The sequence below is a fragment of the Mus caroli genome, chromosome 7 (assembly GCF_900094665.2).
Source record: "Mus caroli chromosome 7, CAROLI_EIJ_v1.1, whole genome shotgun sequence".
Lineage (NCBI taxonomy): Eukaryota > Metazoa > Chordata > Mammalia > Rodentia > Muridae > Mus > Mus caroli.
Window position 1 is genome coordinate 24,954,539 of NC_034576.1, and position 19,043 is coordinate 24,973,581.

The 19,043-nt window shown below is 46.9% G+C and overlaps 1 protein-coding gene across 3 annotated transcripts in view; it reads right to left on the reverse strand.

The window, feature by feature from the left end:
* Hnrnpul1 (heterogeneous nuclear ribonucleoprotein U like 1) overlaps positions 1–17,316 on the reverse strand; it is a 35,474-nt gene extending 18,158 nt beyond the window's left edge. The window contains exons 1-7 of one of the 3 annotated variants that reach the window (XM_029479379.1): positions 17,262–17,316; positions 12,010–12,135; positions 9,565–9,718; positions 7,828–7,901; positions 6,586–6,725; positions 3,207–3,306; positions 1,144–1,256 (exon numbers count right to left, since the gene is read on the reverse strand). In XM_029479379.1, the coding sequence (XP_029335239.1) occupies positions 1,144–1,256; positions 3,207–3,306; positions 6,586–6,725; positions 7,828–7,901; positions 9,565–9,718; positions 12,010–12,130 (702 nt within the window). In that variant the 5' untranslated portion in view covers positions 12,131–12,135; positions 17,262–17,316. Of the gene's footprint in view, positions 1–1,143; positions 1,257–3,206; positions 3,307–6,585; positions 6,726–7,827; positions 7,902–9,564; positions 9,719–12,009; positions 12,136–15,449; positions 16,344–17,261 lie in introns of those variants that run through there. The other 2 variants (XM_021166021.2, XM_021166023.2) reach the window with 2 other exon arrangements.
* Positions 17,317–19,043: the final 1,727 nt, after the last annotated feature.

Genomic DNA, 19,043 nt, shown 5'->3' on the forward strand with positions numbered 1-19,043 from the left:
AGACCAGGCTGGCCTCGAACTCAGAAATCCGCCTGCCTCTGCCTCCCGAGTGCTGGGATTAAAGGCGTGCGCCACCACGCCCGGCTCTTTTTAAAAATTTTTATTGATTTGTTTTTTGAGTTTCATATAGCCTAGGCTAATCTTAAACTATGTAACCGAGAATGTCCTTGAAGTTCCGACCCTCCTGTCTCTACTTTCTGAGAGTTAGGCTTATAGTTGTCTCTGTAGCCAGTCTCATGTGACAACATAGACCAAACCCAGGGCACTGTGTACGCAACAAGCACTCTATCAGCTGAGCTGCTCCCCCAGTGTCTCTAAGTTTGAAGTCATTTTCCAAGTTAAAAAAAAAAGGAACTTTTAAAAAAGGAGTTATGTGAACAAGTAGGGGCAGAAGAGACGAGCCTGAGGATGAATCCTTTGGGCCGCTCCTTCCTCTGGGGCCTCATGACACAGTCTGCATGGCTGATTGTAATCACCAACACTAACTGTACGAAGGGGTGCTACGACGTGCCACCTAACATTCTAAGTGCTTGTAAAGGGTGAGAACACAAGAGGTAAGGGCGAAGTATAAAGGAGACTGACAGGGAAGTTGTCTGGGGCTGTGAGCTTCAGAGCAAGAACTGAGCTCAGCAAGTCCGGCCCCAGAGCCAGTGATTGCTGCTCACTGTTGTACAGAACTAATGCAGCAGCACAGGCACCCTCCACCTTAGGCTTCTGCTAGTCTAGAAGGCAGTGCACGATGGGATGTCAGCTCAACTACGGTCAGGTTAAAAAAAAAATAGTTTGGAAGATAAGGTGGCCAATGGGGGCCAAAAGCTAACACAATGCCTTTTGAAAGCACAGTGGTTGTTTCCTAAGTTTGATTAGAAAAGTCATTGTGGTAACCACAGACAGAGGGAGTTGTGTAGACTTAAGTCCCCAAATCTTCATGATACCATCAGTCAGTTCTGCATAATGACAAGGATGGCAGAATCTCACAGAATCAGTGATCCCTACTCTGGAGGAGACACTATCAACCTATAGAAGAGACAGTAACACATGGAGATAGTGGCTGAATGAATGTAGACAAAGGATACAGGTATCCTAAAAAAGTCTACAGTCAGGCACCTGGCCTGCCAATTCCCACAGGCTGCCAGCACTCACCGCAAAGCAGCCAATCACATCGTTCTCAGCAAATTTGTCTCCGTAGTTTTCAAAGCGGCTATTGGTAGACTTCTTCCCTGTGCCTCCATAACCATAGGAAAAAGGCTCTTCACCTGAAGGAAGGCACAGGCAGGTTAAATCTTTGATGGACTGACTTAACACCTTCAAGCTGCCATATACTTTAAATCTGAAGACAAAGTCATTTTCTTTACTGTGTTGTTTTGAGACAAGTCTCACTGTGTAGCCCTTGTTGGCCTGGAACTCACTTTGTAGACCAGGCAGGCCCCAAACTAACAGAAGTCCACCTGCCTCTGCCTCCCAAGTACTGGGATTAAAGGTATATGACACCATGCCTGGCCACAGTATTTAGTATTTCAAAACTAAGAAAAAAATAAAATGAGATGGCCTGTATTTTTAGACTAGGTCTTGCAGAATGCTCAGGCTGGCTTAACATTCTCAACCTCCTTGGTTACAGCTAGGACTGAGGAATTTATCATTGCCCCTGGCTCTGATCTATGATTCTTTTTCTTTATATTTTGTTGAGATTGGGTCTCACATTGCCCCAGGTAGCGTCAAACTCATTAAAGAGCCAGGTCTATCTTCAAACTCTTATCTTTCTGCCTCCACACCCTAGGAGCTGGGATTCCTGAACTCTTCTTTTAAAGACTTTTAGACACTTTGACCTATGTGTACGTGTGCCTGCCTGAATTTATGTGCGCCTTCTGGTTACAGGTACCTGGAAGCTGGAGGGCGGGCACCAGATCCTCTCAAACACTAGGTTACAGGTGTTTGAGAGCTACCTGGTGCAGAGGCTGGGAACCAAACCTGTGTGTTCTGTAAGAACAGCAAACACTTTTTTGGTTGTGTGTTTTAAGGATGCAAATGATTCTGGTGTTTTTCCTGTATGTATGACTGTAAGGTACCAGATCCCCTAAAACTAGAATTACAGTTGTGAGCTGACACGTGGTTGCTGGGAATTGAACCTTGGTCCTCTGGAAGAACAACAGCCAGTGCTGCCCTGGACCCATGATTCTTAAAAGAATGCTACTACATATAAAAATAAAAAGTAGCAGTTATTTTGTGAGGGTAGGCATGTACAGAGAGGATGACAACCTTGCAGAGTTAGTTCTCTTCTTCCATTTTTACTGACACAGGTCTTCCTCAGGCCTGTGTACCAAGTGCTCTTCCTGGCTGGGCCGTCACCTGTCCTTACCAGCCTTTTGACCTGCTGTATCACTCTGTGTGTGTGCTGAGGACTAACCTCAATACTACTTTTAAGGATTTTCTAAAGCGGTGAAGTAATTACAAGACTAGGAACTCAAGCAAAACCATGAAATTAATTTAAACAAGCCACAAAAGGAAACCTGTTAAATAAATACAATAGGGTTGGGATGTGGTCAGTGGCAGAGCAACTAATTGCCTAGCTTTTGTGAGGCCCTGGGCTCTACTCCCAGCACCTACAACAGGAAAAAAAAAAAAAAAAAAAAAGAAATTGCTACAGAATGGAAAATTATGCACTGGCCAAGAAACCATACTTATTTCCAAAATTTGGCCCATTACATATTAAAAGAAACCAGAGTACATAAAAGTTCACAACATGACCCCCTTTGAGCATGCATAAAAACCAAAAGCAATGTGCAAAAGCCGGTCACTGGGCCTGGCAGCCCCTGCTTCTTCCGCTTTCACTCTAAGCTCTACTCTAGACAGCATATTATAAAGAGCAGGGCTTACAAGTTTATTTCAGTATGGTGTGAGGGTAGAAATGGTTTCAAATAAAGGGAACAGTTCTCAAAGAGAATTTTGGACTCTCTGGTAAAAGACAACGTTGAAGAATTAACTCTGGGGGAAAAACGCCAAAAGAGTTGTTTCCGACAGGTTTCAGTTGAATTTAGTCTGCCTAAAGCCAGGCAGTAACACGAAATTAACAGGTGCACCTGCCCCCCCCATCCCCCCAGTAGGTGTGTGTTGAATCGATACTGAGAAGAGCAGCTTAGGAGTCCTGAGAATCCAGGGTCAGGGGCTATCACTCTCTAATGAGGACTGCCTGGCTGACCTCATCTTACCTAGCTGAGTGCTGCAAGAGTCCAAGGACCAGCCAATACGGACAACGTGGGGGTCAGGCTCTGTAGATGGAAGATGCTTCACGGAGATTTCCTCATTGATCTGACGACAGAACACAAGAATGCTCAGGATGGATTCTCTTAAAGCTGGTGGGTTATGAGGCAATGTAGGAAGTAAGTGTATCAGGCAATTAACAGTGATAGAGCTGGAATGGTGGTCCATGCCCTTAATCTCAGCACTGAGGAGGCAGCAACAGGAAGATTGCCACAATTTGAGGCCAGCTTAAGTTACACAGTGAGGCTGAGGGCAGCCTAGGCCAGTGAGATCTTGCCTAGATAGGATGGATGGATAGACAGATATACAACTCCCCTTTGCAGTTTCAATATTTGCTGCAGGGGAAATAAACTGTCACTGAAGCAAGCACTTGCATAGCAGGCCTGAGGCTGGGTCTACAGCATCATAAAAACATGAGAGTTGAAGTGCACATGCTTTGTAACCTGGTACCTCTAGATCACCCCAGGGTTCATGTATGTAAATGTAAGCTTAAAAGGACACTGAACACAGCATTCTTTTTATAAAAGCCAGGAAGAAAACCATCAATAAGGAACCAGGTACATTATGGTACAATCAGGCCACCACAAAACAAATTAAAAGGAAGAGGCAAGACTAAGGTGAGAGTATGGGAAAATGTTGAAGCACCACAGAAAGTAACAGAAGCAGCAAGAGACAAAAGTGGGGAATGAAAGCATCCGTAACACCTGTGTTGCCACGCTCTCCCCAAAACTTCCTTTACATGGAAAGGATAGGGACACAGCACAGGACACTGTCTGCTTTTTAATTCCATACTTTGTGGGATCTAATTACATCATGATGGCTACCTGCTATCTATATCTACTAGAACTGGTTTGTAGCCTTAGGAAGATACCACATTCTACTGACTTTCAGACATTTTTCATATATCTATATCTATGAAATAACAAGGCCATACAATTTGACAGTATTTCTTTTTTTTTGTTTTGTGTTTTCGAGACAAGGTTTCTCTGTATAGCCCTGGCTGTCCTGGGACTCACTTTGTAGACCAGGCTGGCCTTGAACTCAGAAATCCGCCTGCCTCTGCCTCCCAAGTGCTGGGATTAAAGTTGTGTGGCACCACTGCCTGGCTAACTACCTACCACACTTTATTATTATTATTATTATTATTATTATTATATGTAAGTACACTATAGCTGTCTTCAGACACCCCAGAAGAGGGCATAGGATCTCATTACGGATGGTTGTGAGCCACCACGTGGTTGCTGGGATTTGAACTCAGGACCTTTGGAAGAGCAGTCAGTATTCTTAGCCATCTCTCCAGCCCCCAATTACCACACTTAAATCCCAGCACTGGGGTGGCAGAGTCAAGTAGATCTGAGTATGGGGCCAGCCTGGTCTATGGAGTGAGCTCCAGGACAACCAGGGTTATTAAGAGAAACTCTGTCTCAAATAAATAAATAAATCTGATTTAAGATTTTAATTGTATGTATATGAGTGTTTTGTTTGTTTTCTCATGAGCACTTTGTATGTCCATAGTGCTTTTGGAGGTCAGAAGAAGGCATCAGATCTCTGCAGGTGCTGGAAACTTATCCTAGCTGCTCTGCAGGTGCTGGAAACTTATCCTAGCTGCTCTGCAAGAGCAGGAAGTGCACTTAACCTTCAACCACTGAGCCAGCTCTTCTGACCCACGCCATTTTAGTCTTTAAAAAAAAAATTATCTGTTAGCTAGGTATGATAGTGTACACTTTAATCCTTCAGAGGCAGAGGCCAGAGGATTTCTGAATTCAAGGACAACCTGTTTTACACAGTGAGTTCCAGGACAGCCAGAACTACAGAGAAACCCTGTCTTTTGTTGTTGTTGTTGTTGTTTTTGGTTTTTTTGAGACAGGGTTTCTCTATAAAGTCTTGGCTGTCCTGGAACTCCCTTTGTAGACCAGGCTGGCCTGGAACTCAGAAATCCGGCTGCCTCTGCCTCCCAAGTGCTGGGATTAAAGGCGTGCACCACCATGCCCATCTGAAACTCTGTCTTTAAAAAAAAAACCCTAGCCGGGCGTGGTGGCTCACGCCTTTAATCCCAGCACTCAGGAGGCAAAAGCAGGTGGATTTCTTTTCTTTTTTTTTTTTTAATTTTTATTTATTTATTTTTATTTTTTTTAAGATTTATTTATTTATATGTATGTAAGTACACTGTAGCTGTCTTCAGACACTCCAGAAGAGGGAGTCNCTGTAGCTGTCTTCAGACACACCAGAAGAGGGAGTCAGATCTTGTTACGGATGGTTGTGAGCCACCATGTGGTTGCTGGGATTTGAACTCCGGACCTTCGGAAGAGCAGTCGGGTGCTCTTACCCACTGAGCCATCTCACCAGCCCCAGACAGTATTTCTTTAACTGGTACTTTAAATTCCGTGTCTTCAGTTGATGGTGCCAGTCAGTAAAATGAACCTGTGCCCACTGCACCTTGAGGCTGGGGTGTGAGACTATTTATTTCATGTTAACACTGTGAGGATTAATGGAGATGATCCACATGAAATGCTCAGCACTGGCTGTGTGTCAAGGACTCCATAGATACTATCATAAATAAGTTTGGATATACAAAGAACACACAAGAATTTTTATCCCTAATGCTGGGGACTTACTTCCTTAAACATGCACTTCCTCCAAGCATTATACCCCCAGCCCAAAACTGTTAACATATATGTGACCTTGGGGAGGAGGGACCCACAGAAAGGACACGCTAGTGACTTCTGTCTTTAATTCTACACCCTGCAAACTGAATTCTTGCTTCACACAAACATGCACTGTTTTCATACCCCAACATGGAACTCTATCTAGTAATGGGCAATATGGGCAGCTCTTCACCCAGCTTCCTTCTAGCTTCCCTTTAAAGCAGTGGTATCTGAGCTTACTCTTTTTTGAACTACACTTACATAGTTATGCATAGCTGTATGCTTGTCAAGAGAACAACTTTCGGGAATTGATCCTCTCTTTCCACCACATGGCTAAGAAGACTGAATACAGGTTGTCAGCTGTGCCTGCAAGTGCCCTGACTTGCTAAGCCATCTCCCTAGAGTCTGTTCTTTGAGACAACCCCTTTGCCCATTTCACAAACATCACTGTTAGGCTCTGTACTACCTGCCGCAAATCTCACCTCAGAAAAGAATATAATTGTCCTACTTTTCTGAGACAGTTAGACCATGGCAGTTCATCATACTTTTGTCTGCTTGAACATCGTCTAAGTTCAAACCAATCACTTGCAGTCACAGCTTTGATCAAGGTAGCTGGCTGGTGACAGGCTACTACAAAGGATAGACTTGATTTCTGTCTTTTGTGTCTATCTCTCCCACTCACCTTCATTTCAAAACACACACGCCCTCTTCTGACCCCATAGCTGGCACGGGCTCCTGACCACAGGTATGCAAAGCCCTCAATCGTCAATGGATAGCCACTACTCCGGTCTCGGGCCACTTTGAAGTGCAGGTCACAGTTATCTGTGAAGAAAACAAAAAAAACAAAAAAAACCCCACCCCAGACAATTGGCTGATGTGTGGGGTTCAAGGATAGGCTTCAGCAATCCCTCAGAATCTGTAGTAAACACCTTTGAAGATAATGTGCCACAACCTAGAGAGAGGTTTAGCAGCCTTCACACTGAGATTTCAGGATACTCAGAGTACCCTAGCACCCTCAGTGCTGACTGCAGATTTCTGTACCCAGCTCTGGTATGAATATCTGACCTGACCCACACCTGGCATTCAGAAAGAGCCAGCCACAACTGTAGGGAATCCTTTCTTGACCATCCTGCCCACAAGGTGCTCTCATTTCTTGGCAGGCTGAAATTCACTGTCAATACATCAGCATTTAGTGTTGGCTTGTGGACCACTGCTACCCAACACTTTCAGAAATGGTTAGCTGTCTTAGTAGTTTTTGAGAGAAGAGAAATTGTCTGTCTTCATCTCTCACCAAAACACACAGCCAGCGATCTATAAACATGAGCTATCTAAAGAAACATTTGATATGTTAATAAAATACACTGTTCTTAAGAGCCAAAGCAGACTTCTGGGAATATGTGAAAACAGACTCAATGGCTCTACCATAGACTGACTTCAGTAGTCGAGGTCCTCCATAATAATTCCTGGGTGGTTAGATGTACAGTCAAGGCAAAGTCACTCATGTGCTGGAGGACAGATAAAAGGCCAGTGTCTCAAAGGACAAAGTGGCATAGGTTTCACTAGGAACGTGAGCAGCTAATGGAAATTGGCGAGCTGGTTGTCAAAGAGTTAAGTTTCTCCAGCAGCACTCAGATTCCCCTGACTAGAGACAAGCCCCCCTGTGCACAGCGCAGCACAGGCTTTCATATTTCTTTTGCAGCCTTGTCTTGGGAGTCTTGCTGGGCATCTGGAGGTAGGGAGGCAGCATTACTTTCCTTTGTAAAGAAGCAAGGAGAAGCAGAACAGCTTGCCTAGGGCCCCACAGTTGGCCTGTCTCCACACCAGTGCCCTGGCTCGGGAGCATTGCTGGGCTCGCTCTAGATAGTGCTAGAAAGGGATGACAGAGGTCAGAAGGCAGAATCAGATGGGTCCTTTCAGCACTCACATGTGTCAATGGCAACAAGTGTATCATCAAAGTCATCTTCATCCTCTTCAGCAGGAGGCTGAGGAGAACGGCCCCTGTGTTGGAAAGAGGGGTCAGTCATGTAACAGATGGAGGAGTGCAAATGAAAAGTTTCTGCTGAGATTTACAAGTGACTCCCAACAGCTTTCTGGAGCACCATTTCTTCCCAGGGTTACCAAATACTTGCCGAGGGCAGTGAGCATTAGCTCTCAGCATATAAAAAGGACAAATGGACTACTCTGTTAAAGATGGGCAATAGAATCATTCAAGGAGCCTTTTCAGACCTTCCTTTCTCACAGCCTAGGACTCTCTGCACTCTGTGAACTGCTGCCCTCACTGAGTGAGTGCTCAGGGGAGGCCACAGAACTCAAGTTGGAACATTAACGGCAAGGGTCTGGACAAACTGCAGTAACCGAAATGTACCCATGTATTAGGCTTCTTAAAATCCTCTATCTGAAAAGATATGAAATGACCCACTTTTTCAGCCTCTTGCTCTTTTTAAAGTGTCCTTAATTATGAACAAGGTATCTTTCTACAACACTTAAAAAAAAAAAAGAATTTTGTTAACTCATTGATTTCTGCTATACAGGAGTAACAGACAAAGGTTGAGCCCAACACCTGGCACTCAGCTTGGATGTTGCTGACACTCTTTACAGCAGGTGACCCTTTAGGGAAGTCCCCTTCTAGCCCTACTGGTCCAGGATTTGTTTGTTTGTTTGTTTGTTTTTAAAGACAGGGCTTCTCAACATAACCTTAGCTGGCTTGAAGACACAGGGATTTGCCTCCTGAGTGCTGAAATTAAAGTCATCTGAAGTGTATCCTAGCAAACTTTCCCTGACAGTTCCAAACGGGAGCTGATATCTCTCCTCTGCTTGCCACCAGCAAGCAGCGCCTGGCCTTTGCTTTGCTGTGTGGGAGGAGGAACAAGTCCTCTGACGTAGGTTCCTTGTCCTGATCTTAGTTACTGTCTCATGAGAGCCACATTCTTTCTTTTCCTCGGCCATGGTAGAGGTAGAACCCAGAACCTCACATGTGCCAGGGCTCCACTGAGTTATACCCAGACCCCTAGTCCTTTTCTTACATAGATTAAGGAGAATGGCCAGACAAGTGGCCACTCCTAGTGAGCTCCCAAAACTTCTATCTTGCTCACTCTATGAACTTGTGACTTACTTGTGGTAAGAGTCTACCCCGATCCTACACCGGAAAGCAGAAGGCAAGCCCACTGTGCACTGTGCTTCAGTATCCTCAGGATTCAGTACCAGGGAAGGTCAGGAAGTAGCATTCAAGTGAAGGGATACAGACTGGCCAATAAGAATCAGGCACTAGCCAGGAATAGAGGCTGAAGCAAGAGTATTTTTATGAGTTTAAGGCTAGCCTGGTAGACATAGCAAGTTTCAGGCCAGTTAGAATTACATAGTGAGACCTGGTCTTAAAGGAAAAACAAGAAACAAACAAAGCAACCCACCAGGACAGACACTGCATAGCCCAGAAGCAGTACGGAAAGGCTAAAGATATAGACTGGCATCTTAAAAGTAAAATCTAAGTCCGGCATTTGCTCTGCAGAGAATAAGCAGGGAGGAATGGGAGGAAGGATCAAAGCTTGAGAGTTCGATCTGGCAACCAGTAAGGAAGGAATACCAGGGAAGAGAGACCACTACTCCACCCCACTCACTGAGCTCTCACTTATGAGAACAAGTGGCTACTGTCACATGTACTCACCTTCGGTCCTCTCGGTGCTCGAAGTACCCACGGCCTCGATTCTCTTCAAAGGGCCTCTTTCGATTCTGGAATTGCGGTCTGTCTGTCTTGAGCTGTGAGGCTTCAGGGGGGAGGAAGCTGGGTGGGGCTTCTTGCTTCATTTCTGTCTTCAGTTCTATTGTCAGACGAATCAGGAGTCAAGGCACTGGGGAACCTTGGGTTATCACTTCTCCTACCCCTTTAACTCCTTTTGATGCAGGCAGGCTTGGGACGACACTGAAGGGTTGAGCTCTAAGAGGCCTATGAGTGAGCCAAGGAGGCCAGAATAATATGAGGCTATGTGGGTGACAAGTCTGCTGGCCAGGTAACACCCTTCCTTCAGATGGGGGGGGGCTTTCAAAATACAGATCTCTCAAATGACCCAAAGGTGCGACAACAGATTTTGGCTAAGGTTCTGAAGGCTCATGAATGCTGACAGAAACCTTGGCCTACACCGAGAGGGAGTGAGCCCTAAGAGACTATAAAGATCCTGTAAACTCTGAGAAGCAAGAGTTAAAGTGCCTCCCACCCTGTCCTCTATCACCAGAGAATCTGTATGCCTCATTCTTACTGAGCTTCTCTCTGACAAAGGGAGGGAAGAGGTGAAGTCAGGAGAGTACTGAGTACAGCAAACTCTTCTGGCTCTAGTCACTTTCTGGAAAGCCCAATAGGCCAAGTGCAGCCTACTTCACCACACCATATTGAACAAGATGTTATGGTGGGTAACATCTGGGACCTGGGAAAGCCCCAGTCAGACAGATCCGTGAATAGATGACCAAAAAAGAACAAGCTATGGACGCATGCTGCCCTACTTTCTGAAAGGGTGCTAAGTGGGCACCATCTCCACCTACTGCTAATGCGACTCACTCATATCTACTCACCTGCTTGTTTCAAGTTACTCCCTAGCTTTGGCACATGGAGCCAATCCCTGAGTCAATTTTCCTGGTTTCCCAGGGTAGAGATTGGGTTTAGTTATTTTGATGGCTGCCTTCATGGCTTATACACAGGCCAGACTCGGAAGAAGCCACTGGTGCTGGGTACCAACACAGAAAACCACAACAATGACCAGCCAAATGACCTCACAAGACAGAGTCTGTCAAAATCTACAGTTTCCCTAGCCTCCCCTCTACACACACACACACACACACACACACACACACACACACAGAAACACTCCCAACCAAGCAGGGGATTTTACTCTGTGGATGAAGAAGAATGGCATTACATAGGATCAACTAGATTCACGAGCAAAGGCACTGGAGCTGGGAATGGTGATGCACATGAGTAATCTAGGTATCTGGGAGACTCAAGCAGGAGTATCTCAAGAGCTAGAACAGCTGGGGTCTAGAGTGAGACCCTGTCTCAAAAGAAATCAACTTCTTTTAAAAACTACCGCCATACCAGGAATGGAGCATTGACAGTTGGTTCAGCCATTTTCAACAGTAGGACTTCCCCTAAACTATCAGATTTACACGCAAGAAATGAAGCTCATGCATCAACAACATTGGTCTTGTCCATTTCTTGAGTTTTAGCCTCAGTTTTGCCCAGACAAGTCAGCCCCTCTCACCCCCTCACATAAAAGAGAAGAAGCTGTATGTTTCCCTGCTTATAGAAAATGAGGTCTCTCCGGGCATGGTGGCACATGTCTCTAATTCCAGCACTTGGGAGGCAGAGGCAGGCGAATTTCTGAGTTCAAGGCCAGCCTGAAATTGAGTTCCAGGACAGCCAAGGCTACACAGAGAAACCAGGTCTCAAAAAACCAAAACAACCCCCCCCCCCCGCCCCCAAACCTACGCTGTTCTGCAATAATATAGGAACATTTTAAAGATCCTGAGTTTAAATATACAGTATGAGGTTTGTTTCAATCTCACACTTCTCTAAACTTTTAATGAACAATAAACCCCTAATAGGCAGTACAGCTATGCTGCATTTTCCAGCTGTATCTGGCTATGGAACCCCTTTCCAATGAGTGTTTACTGGAGCACTATTCTTCAGAACAGAGGGAGCATCACACTGAATTCAGAAAGCTCTTTTTGGCTCCCACACTGTAAGACTCTAAGGCTAAAGCCTTAGCACCCAGCTCTAAACTCTCTAGGGTGCTAGCACTAACACCTAAAAGAGTAAGTGAAATCCAGACTGTGTTGCCGTCTTCAAAACCAAACAGAACTGGGAGGGAAATGGAGGCAGAAGGACCAGGAATACAAAGCCAGTCCCAACTCCTTTTTGAGTTTAAGGCTAACTTGAACAACCTAGTAAGGATGCTATCTCAAAAATAAACCAAAACAAAAATAAAACCCTGAACTACAAACAGAATAAAACCTAAATCTCAACCTAAACAAACCAACCAACCTTGCCAGAAGGACAAAGGCCAGAAGAGCGAGATGCAAGGTCTTACTTAGAAGAGAGCAAGCATGGGAGCCTTCCTACCTGGGTGATATGCTTGCTGCTGTGGCTCCATGTCTAGTGGTCTCCTATCATAGCTTGACTCATTTTCTTGTTTGATGACTGGTGTCTCGTAGAATTGGTTCTGTCTGGTAATATTGTCCATGACATCTTAAGATTTAAAAAAGAAAAAAAAATCAGTTAGATGAATGCATTTGAAAGTACTTTTGTAACCAAGACATCGGCCTTCACTCAGATTGTCGGAAGTCCACCTTCAAATGGTAACCTATTTAGGTAGTAGGTGTCCCCAGCTACCTAAGGCTATGTCCTCTGTGTCTCAAAAGTCTGCAACAACTGAATGCACTAAACTGACTGAGGAAGAAGCTCTATAGTTTAAAAGAGATAGTAGAGTCAAAGAAGTAAGTCTGGCTTGACTTCTGAGCAGTACGTCCTTAGAGTAGCTTCGACTCTGGAGCTTAGACTTAAAGAAACGGAAGCTACTCTAAGGACATACCAGGCACTTCACTGGGCTGGTAACACTAGTCTCTATTTAAAGTACATTGCTTAGAGTTCACTTCATGGCCCAGTCTTCAAAACCAGCTCTCTGAACAGTCCCACTCATGTGTGACGTAAAACATTCCTACCTGGCCTGCTTTTTGACGTAGATTAAATCGAGGCCTCATGCATGTACCACTAACACAGGCAGTGCAGCATACAACACCTCAGGATCATAACAGTGTCCAGGACTACTAAGAATAGGTCCCCAAGTAGCTGGAGCTAGGACTGGCTAGGAAAAGTGTTCTCTCCGATCAGGAAGTGATGAAGAGGGTTAACAGCAATAGTAACTACTCATGGAACACATGTCATACACACATCAGGCCTTGGGATACACGGGAGTATAAACTTGCCCCACTAAAGCATCCAGCCTAGGAAGACAGACACTTACACTATAAAATTATATATCATACTTTATGTGAAGCACCAAGAGCCAAGAAAGATCCAGTGAGGAACAGATAAGCCTCAACTCAAAGGATACATAGTCAAAGGCTCAGTGATGAGATCAGAGAATATTCCTGGGGAAGAATAATATCTCGAAAAGCTTAGAAGCAGAATTACAGCGGAAACAAACACAGAACGTTATGAACTTAGGACGGAGAGTATGTAGCTCTGCCCCTGGGGTAAGCATACTGATGGGTACCTCCAGAGCCCTGCTAGAAGCTGTGCCAGGAGCAGCGAGGCAGAACCACAAGGAAGGAGACTAATGTGCCACTTGTTAACTGGATTCTTTCTCAGAGGACAAATACATCTGGGCACAAACCAGGTGCAGCCCAAAGGGAGGAAAGCAAGAAGTCATGTGGCTTGCTGTATACAGTATCTGTTTACCAAGAATGAAGGAAGTACTAGAGAAGGAACCTGAAGGAGGTGCTTAGATGATTTTGTTGGTGTTGGTGTGTGTGTGTGTGGAGTGACAATGATGTCAAGGGACAGAGGATCTCCTTAACTGCAACACAAGGCCTCTTCACACTATTTATTCTTCCTCCTCCAGTCTCAGGACAATGTCTTCCCCAGAAAGCCTGTGTTCTTGCCCCTACTAGGGGATAGGCTGCTCTAGAGAGGATATGATGCTGGCTGGGGTCCTTTTTTTACTCTCTACAACATTCCTCTAAAGACAGGCAACCTTGTATGAAGCCCTTGAAACACACAATCTCATGACTATCAACTCTAGAAGGACAGTCTTACCATTCCCATTTTACAAGGAGACCAGGCTCAGTGGGGGAATGATCTGCTGATTTCAAAAAGTCTACAGTTGGTTCTGAAGCATCCAACTCTCTTCCCCAGGACCCCTTTGCAAGGTTAAGCGCAGCATCCTCTCGGCTCTTTCACAAGCCTTTCTTGCCAGGGTTTCTCAGCTCTGGATACATTCACAGGCCACTCCTCCCTTCTTAGCACGGAATTGTCTGTGGAAGACTTGCCAGCACAGGGGTAATCCCTAACACTCTACATCTAGGGTGACCCCTCTACAGGATCCAACTTCTTATGAACAAGTGAGTAGCAGATGCCAATTCTAAGACTCTTTTGAGGACTCATTTTTTCCCTCTTTTTACTGTTTAGTTCCAAACTCCACAGTGCCTTCTCAGAAAAACACTCTAAGTCTTGGACACCACTGTGTCTGGTTCCAAATTCCCTCTCATACCAGGGTCTCCTTTACTCAAAGGACTGCTCTTTGATGCTAATCCTAACTAGAGACACTTTGGGCGGATCAAGTTCCCCCATATCCCCTGAGCACCCCATCTCCCTGAGCATACAAGTAACTATTTCTGGGGACTCAGGAGTCCTCTCTTGGAAAGGAATACTCCCTCTGCTTCATCATGAGGCCCCCAGCCAAAGCAACAGGTTTCCTTTCTTTTTCATACCCTCCACACTTCCCTCCCCCACACCTGCTAGACCAGCCACATGATCCCTGGCACACACAAGCGTCCCACCATAGAGTTACCAACTCATTCCCCACAACTCCTGTTTCAAAAACTACCCATAGTTAAGAATGCAAGGCCACTCAGCAGAAACCACAGAGTACTATCTTGAGTCCTCCCTATTCTAGGCCCTCTAGTTTCTTTGTCCACGAGAAGATTCTGTCCTTTCTTGTCACCATTTAGATCCCAAATCTCCTCTGGAAGCCAACTAGATAGCCTAAATCTCCCAGTACCAAACATACAAGTTGTACCCGCCCTCAAGGACCCTGTAACCTCGAGGAAATGTAGGAGTTGGGGATAGGGGTTTCCAAATCTTCTGCTGGTCTTTCATTACCTCCTAAAAAGCCACCTGGCAAACACTGGAGCGTTCAGTCCATGTTTTGGGAGGCTCTTCCCAGCCTTGGACACCCGTAGGTCCAAAGCGCCAGTCCACCCCCAGCACTAAGCAGATCTCATCCCATCCATGAGGAAAAGCAAAGATCTTCTACCCTTAAAATTCTCCCAGTCCTGCACCCTAGGCTATTCTTCCGCTACCTGGAAATCCAGCTTTTGAGACCCAGCCCAAACGGTGGGCTAGCATGGCTACCTAAGCTGTCAGCTTACCGCTCGGCTAGAATCTCTCATTTTCCAAGACGCCGCCCCCCGACACCCCTTTCCCTAAAACGTCTAGTTCTTCCGACTTTTTCCAACTCAAAGCCACAAAACAGAACCCCAAAGCAATTTCCGGTCTCCGAATCCCAGGATATAAAGTCCTCCCCGCCCGCCTGCTAGGACCCTGGTCGCCTTAAAATAAAATCCATCCCCCTCCACACGGTTTTCCTTGCACCGAAGGGCAGGATCCGCCCTCAGGCTGCCCCGAGGCCCTGGCCGCAGATCCTTTACAACGGCAGGTGGCAGGATCCCTGGATCCTCAGATCATCTCCTGGATCTCTGTGGAGTCGAGCTCCCGCGTCCCACAGCCCGTCCTCGGCCCGGACTCCAGGCTCCCCGGTCCCCCGCCCCGCGCACTCTCACAATGTCCGTCCGGCCCCGAGTAGCCGCCGGGCTCCGGGTGCGGCTGCAGCCCGGGCGGCGGTGGCTGCGCGGTCCCCTCCAGCTCGGAGCCCCCCTCGGTCTCGACCTCCTCGTTGTTGTGCCCAGGTAACCCCGGATCGTCGTCAGCCTCGAGCTCCCGTTCGTCTTCGGGCTCCTCGGCCTCTAGCGCCGCCAGCAGCCGCTCAGCAAGCTCGGCCTTCAGGCCGCGAGTGTCCAGGCCGCGGCGCTGCAGCTCCTCGCGAAGTTCGTTCACCTTCAGGCGACGCACATCCATGGCCCGGGCCCCCGGGGCGGCCCCCGAGCCTGGCCCGGCCTCCCAGGGCTCTGTCCCCCCTAAACCTTGCCTGTCAGGAGGCGAAGGGGGAAAAGGGGGGGCCACTCCAATGGCGGCGGCTCAAGATGGCCGCCGCCGCCTCCTCCCCCTTGCCCGGACCGTACGATGTAAAACGAGTCTCAATTGGTCAGCGCATGGGGCAACGGGCGCGGGCCCGGGAACCAAGCCAATCACAGTGTGGCTTTCAAAAGAACGGTACTAGAGGGCTCAGGAGCTGCCTAAGAGGAAGCGTTAGCCTACGTTGAAGTCGCGGCCAGAGCGGAGGGCGGGAAAAGGCGAGAGGCGGAGCAAGCGCTGATTGGGCAGCGCTCGCGCGCCCGCTGCGGTACAGTCAAATGAAGGAAAGGGAGTAACGACTTGGAGCCATTAGCAGCCAGATCTCAGAACGACCGCCCAGTCTCTCCGAGCCGTGCTTCCCTCAGACTCTCTGTAAAACACATTCTAACTGGTCTTCATCTCACGCCCCCTCGCGGAGGCCAAGCGGGTAAAACCACCACAACCAATCAAATGCGGCGGGAAGAGGCCGGCCAACCCTCGTCTTTCCTGTGGCCTTTCGGGAACCGGAAGGAGATTAATTCACCGAGGCCCCGCCCCTTGCCGTTAGGGCGGTTTCAAAACAACCTGTTCGCCAATCGCAGTTACTGTTATATTCCCCCACTGCCAGAGCTTGAGCGCTTTAGAAAAGCAAACTAGATTGGCCATTCTTGAGAGGCTTGCCTCTCAAAGTTCTCCGTACAGCAGCGTATAATACGGAATGAAAATCAAGTGGATCTGTTACTCATCGTTTGTTAGAAACCCAGTTGTCTTTATGAGAAACAACAAAATTGGTTCTGGAGAGCGCTGAAGGGTTGAAAGCAGGGGCTAGGCTAACAACGGGAGAAAAGTTGTGTGGTAAATCACACCCCTCCCTTTGATGCACAAACTCCCAGGGCGCTTTCTCTATGGTTGCTAGACAAGCCACTCTGCACGCAACCATAGAGCCTTCCCGCTCTGGGCATAGCTGCAGAAGTTCGCGGCTTTCCATCTCGAATCCTCTAAACCGTGGTTGCTCAACCTCAATCTTGCTGTGTCTACTCTGAACAATTCGCACAGGAGAATCCGTAATTACTACAGGTTGTGCTAATCCATACACCTGTCGCCCTTTGCTCAGAAGACAAAAACTTCGTGAAATAACACCGAGACGCACAACGCAAATGTGCACCGACATCTATAGCCTTAACTCCCAACAAAAGCCACAAACACTCTCTACTTAGACACACGCAAACATCCCACAATAAATGAATAGGCGTGACAGGCCAAAAGCATCAATTCAGGATAAGACTTCAAACGGCAGTGTAGGTGTGGCACAAGCATGCAGCATCGTGCGACAAAGCTCAGCTAAGACCGTTCACGTTACAAGCTCACACCACAGCAACCTAGACACACAGCACCCACTCAGCAGCGGGACAGACACTCACGTGGGCCCGAGGTTCCAGTCCAGACACCCCGCCCCTCGCCCACGTCGGACTTCCTCTCTCCTCCCAGCTGCCCACAATGATTTGTTTTTTGAAAGGAAAAAAAAAAAAAAAAAAAAAAAAAAACCAACTTTGTGGCCCGGATTGAACTGTACCCGGTTCTCAGGAATCACCACCGGGGGGCGACCGGGCGCCGCATAGGGTTCTTGCAACGGTAGTAGTCACAGACTAGGAAAAAGTGAACACTCGATCTTTGTCCATCTGTGGATCGAGGTGTTCTGGTCCATCTTTCCTCAACAATCTGAATGTTTGCCTATGTGAGAATCTGTTGTACTAGTCTGGGCATAGGTCTGGGCATGTTAATTTATTTTCTTCTTTATTAAGACAGTCTCATGTAGCCCAGGCTGGCCTGCATCTCTCTGTGTAATCAGGGTCAACCTTGAATTCTTGATCTTTCTGCTTATACCTCTCAAGCGCTGGGTTTATGTGCACCGTGTTGGATTCTTGAGTGTGTGTAATGCTGTTCTGTGTCTCAGTTACTAAAGGTTCTTCCTATTGCTGGTGAGTACCTGCCTGCTGATGTTTGCAGATTTACAAGTGTGGGTTTATATGTTTCTGTTACTGTGTGTGCGTAACTGGGCCTTTGCATTTGTGGCTAGGTTTGCCCGAGCATGTGCACTAATTCACATGTCTGTTACTTTGGAATGTTTGTGTAAGACCCTGTGGGGGATCTCTCCCTCCCTCCCTCTCTCTCTCTCTCTCTGACAGGGAGGGAGTATTCCTCAGGGCTTCTTAGAGTCTGACTTTCCTTGGTTGTATATATTTGTCTATGTGCATGGTTCATGTCTACTATCACTAATGAAAACATTCCCATGTGTCCCTCAAACTCTTCTTATTCTTTTTATTGAGGTCAGGGTCCCTCTATGTAAGCCACAATGGCCTGCAACTAACTTTCCATCCTCTTGCCCCTCAGGTGTTGGGATTACAGGAGCCTTTCTTTTCACAGTGGGGAAACCGAATCTCTTGGGGGAGGGGACGTAGCACAGTTGAATGGACACAAGAGACAGAATAGTGACTGACAAAAGTTTTATGTGATCTGAGCCTCTCTGGAGGCACCAGAGTCCACACTTCAGAACAGGAATAGGGGACTGGCTCAAGGGGCAACATGGCCCCAAATGAGGGGAGATGACCCATCCCTTGGAGGAAAGCAGGCATTCCCAGTGCATCGCACAGGCTTAAGGTGGGGTATACCCCACACAAGGAGAGGAGGAAGTGTAGGTGCTTAAGGAGGGAAAGGGCTTAGGATGGCTACAAGCGTCCATCCTTGGAGTCGTACCTAATACTCTAGACTTGTGGACCTTTAGAATCTTAGACACTCAAAACATTGGATCCATAGTGCTTAGAGATTTGAGATTTTTAGACATATGTATTTTTGGACATTTAATTATGTGCTAGAAAGGCAAAAAGCAGCATAGAACCTAGAGGTGTCCAGCATTAGAAATGGTTAGAACTTTGGTGTCTCGTTAGTCCTAGTAAACTGGAGCCTCTTATGACTTGGATGCTGAGGACCCATGACTTGGACCCACAGCATCTTACAGGGCCTGAGATGAAGATCAGGCCAACGTTAGAGTTTTAGAGTTTAATAATCTGGAATCTTGGGAACATATGATGTGCAAGCTTAAGAATCTAGAACCTGAGCCGGGCGTGGTGGCGCACGCCTTTAATCCCAGCACTCGGGAGGCAGAGGCAGGCGGATTTCTGAGTTCGAGGCCAGCCTGGTCTACA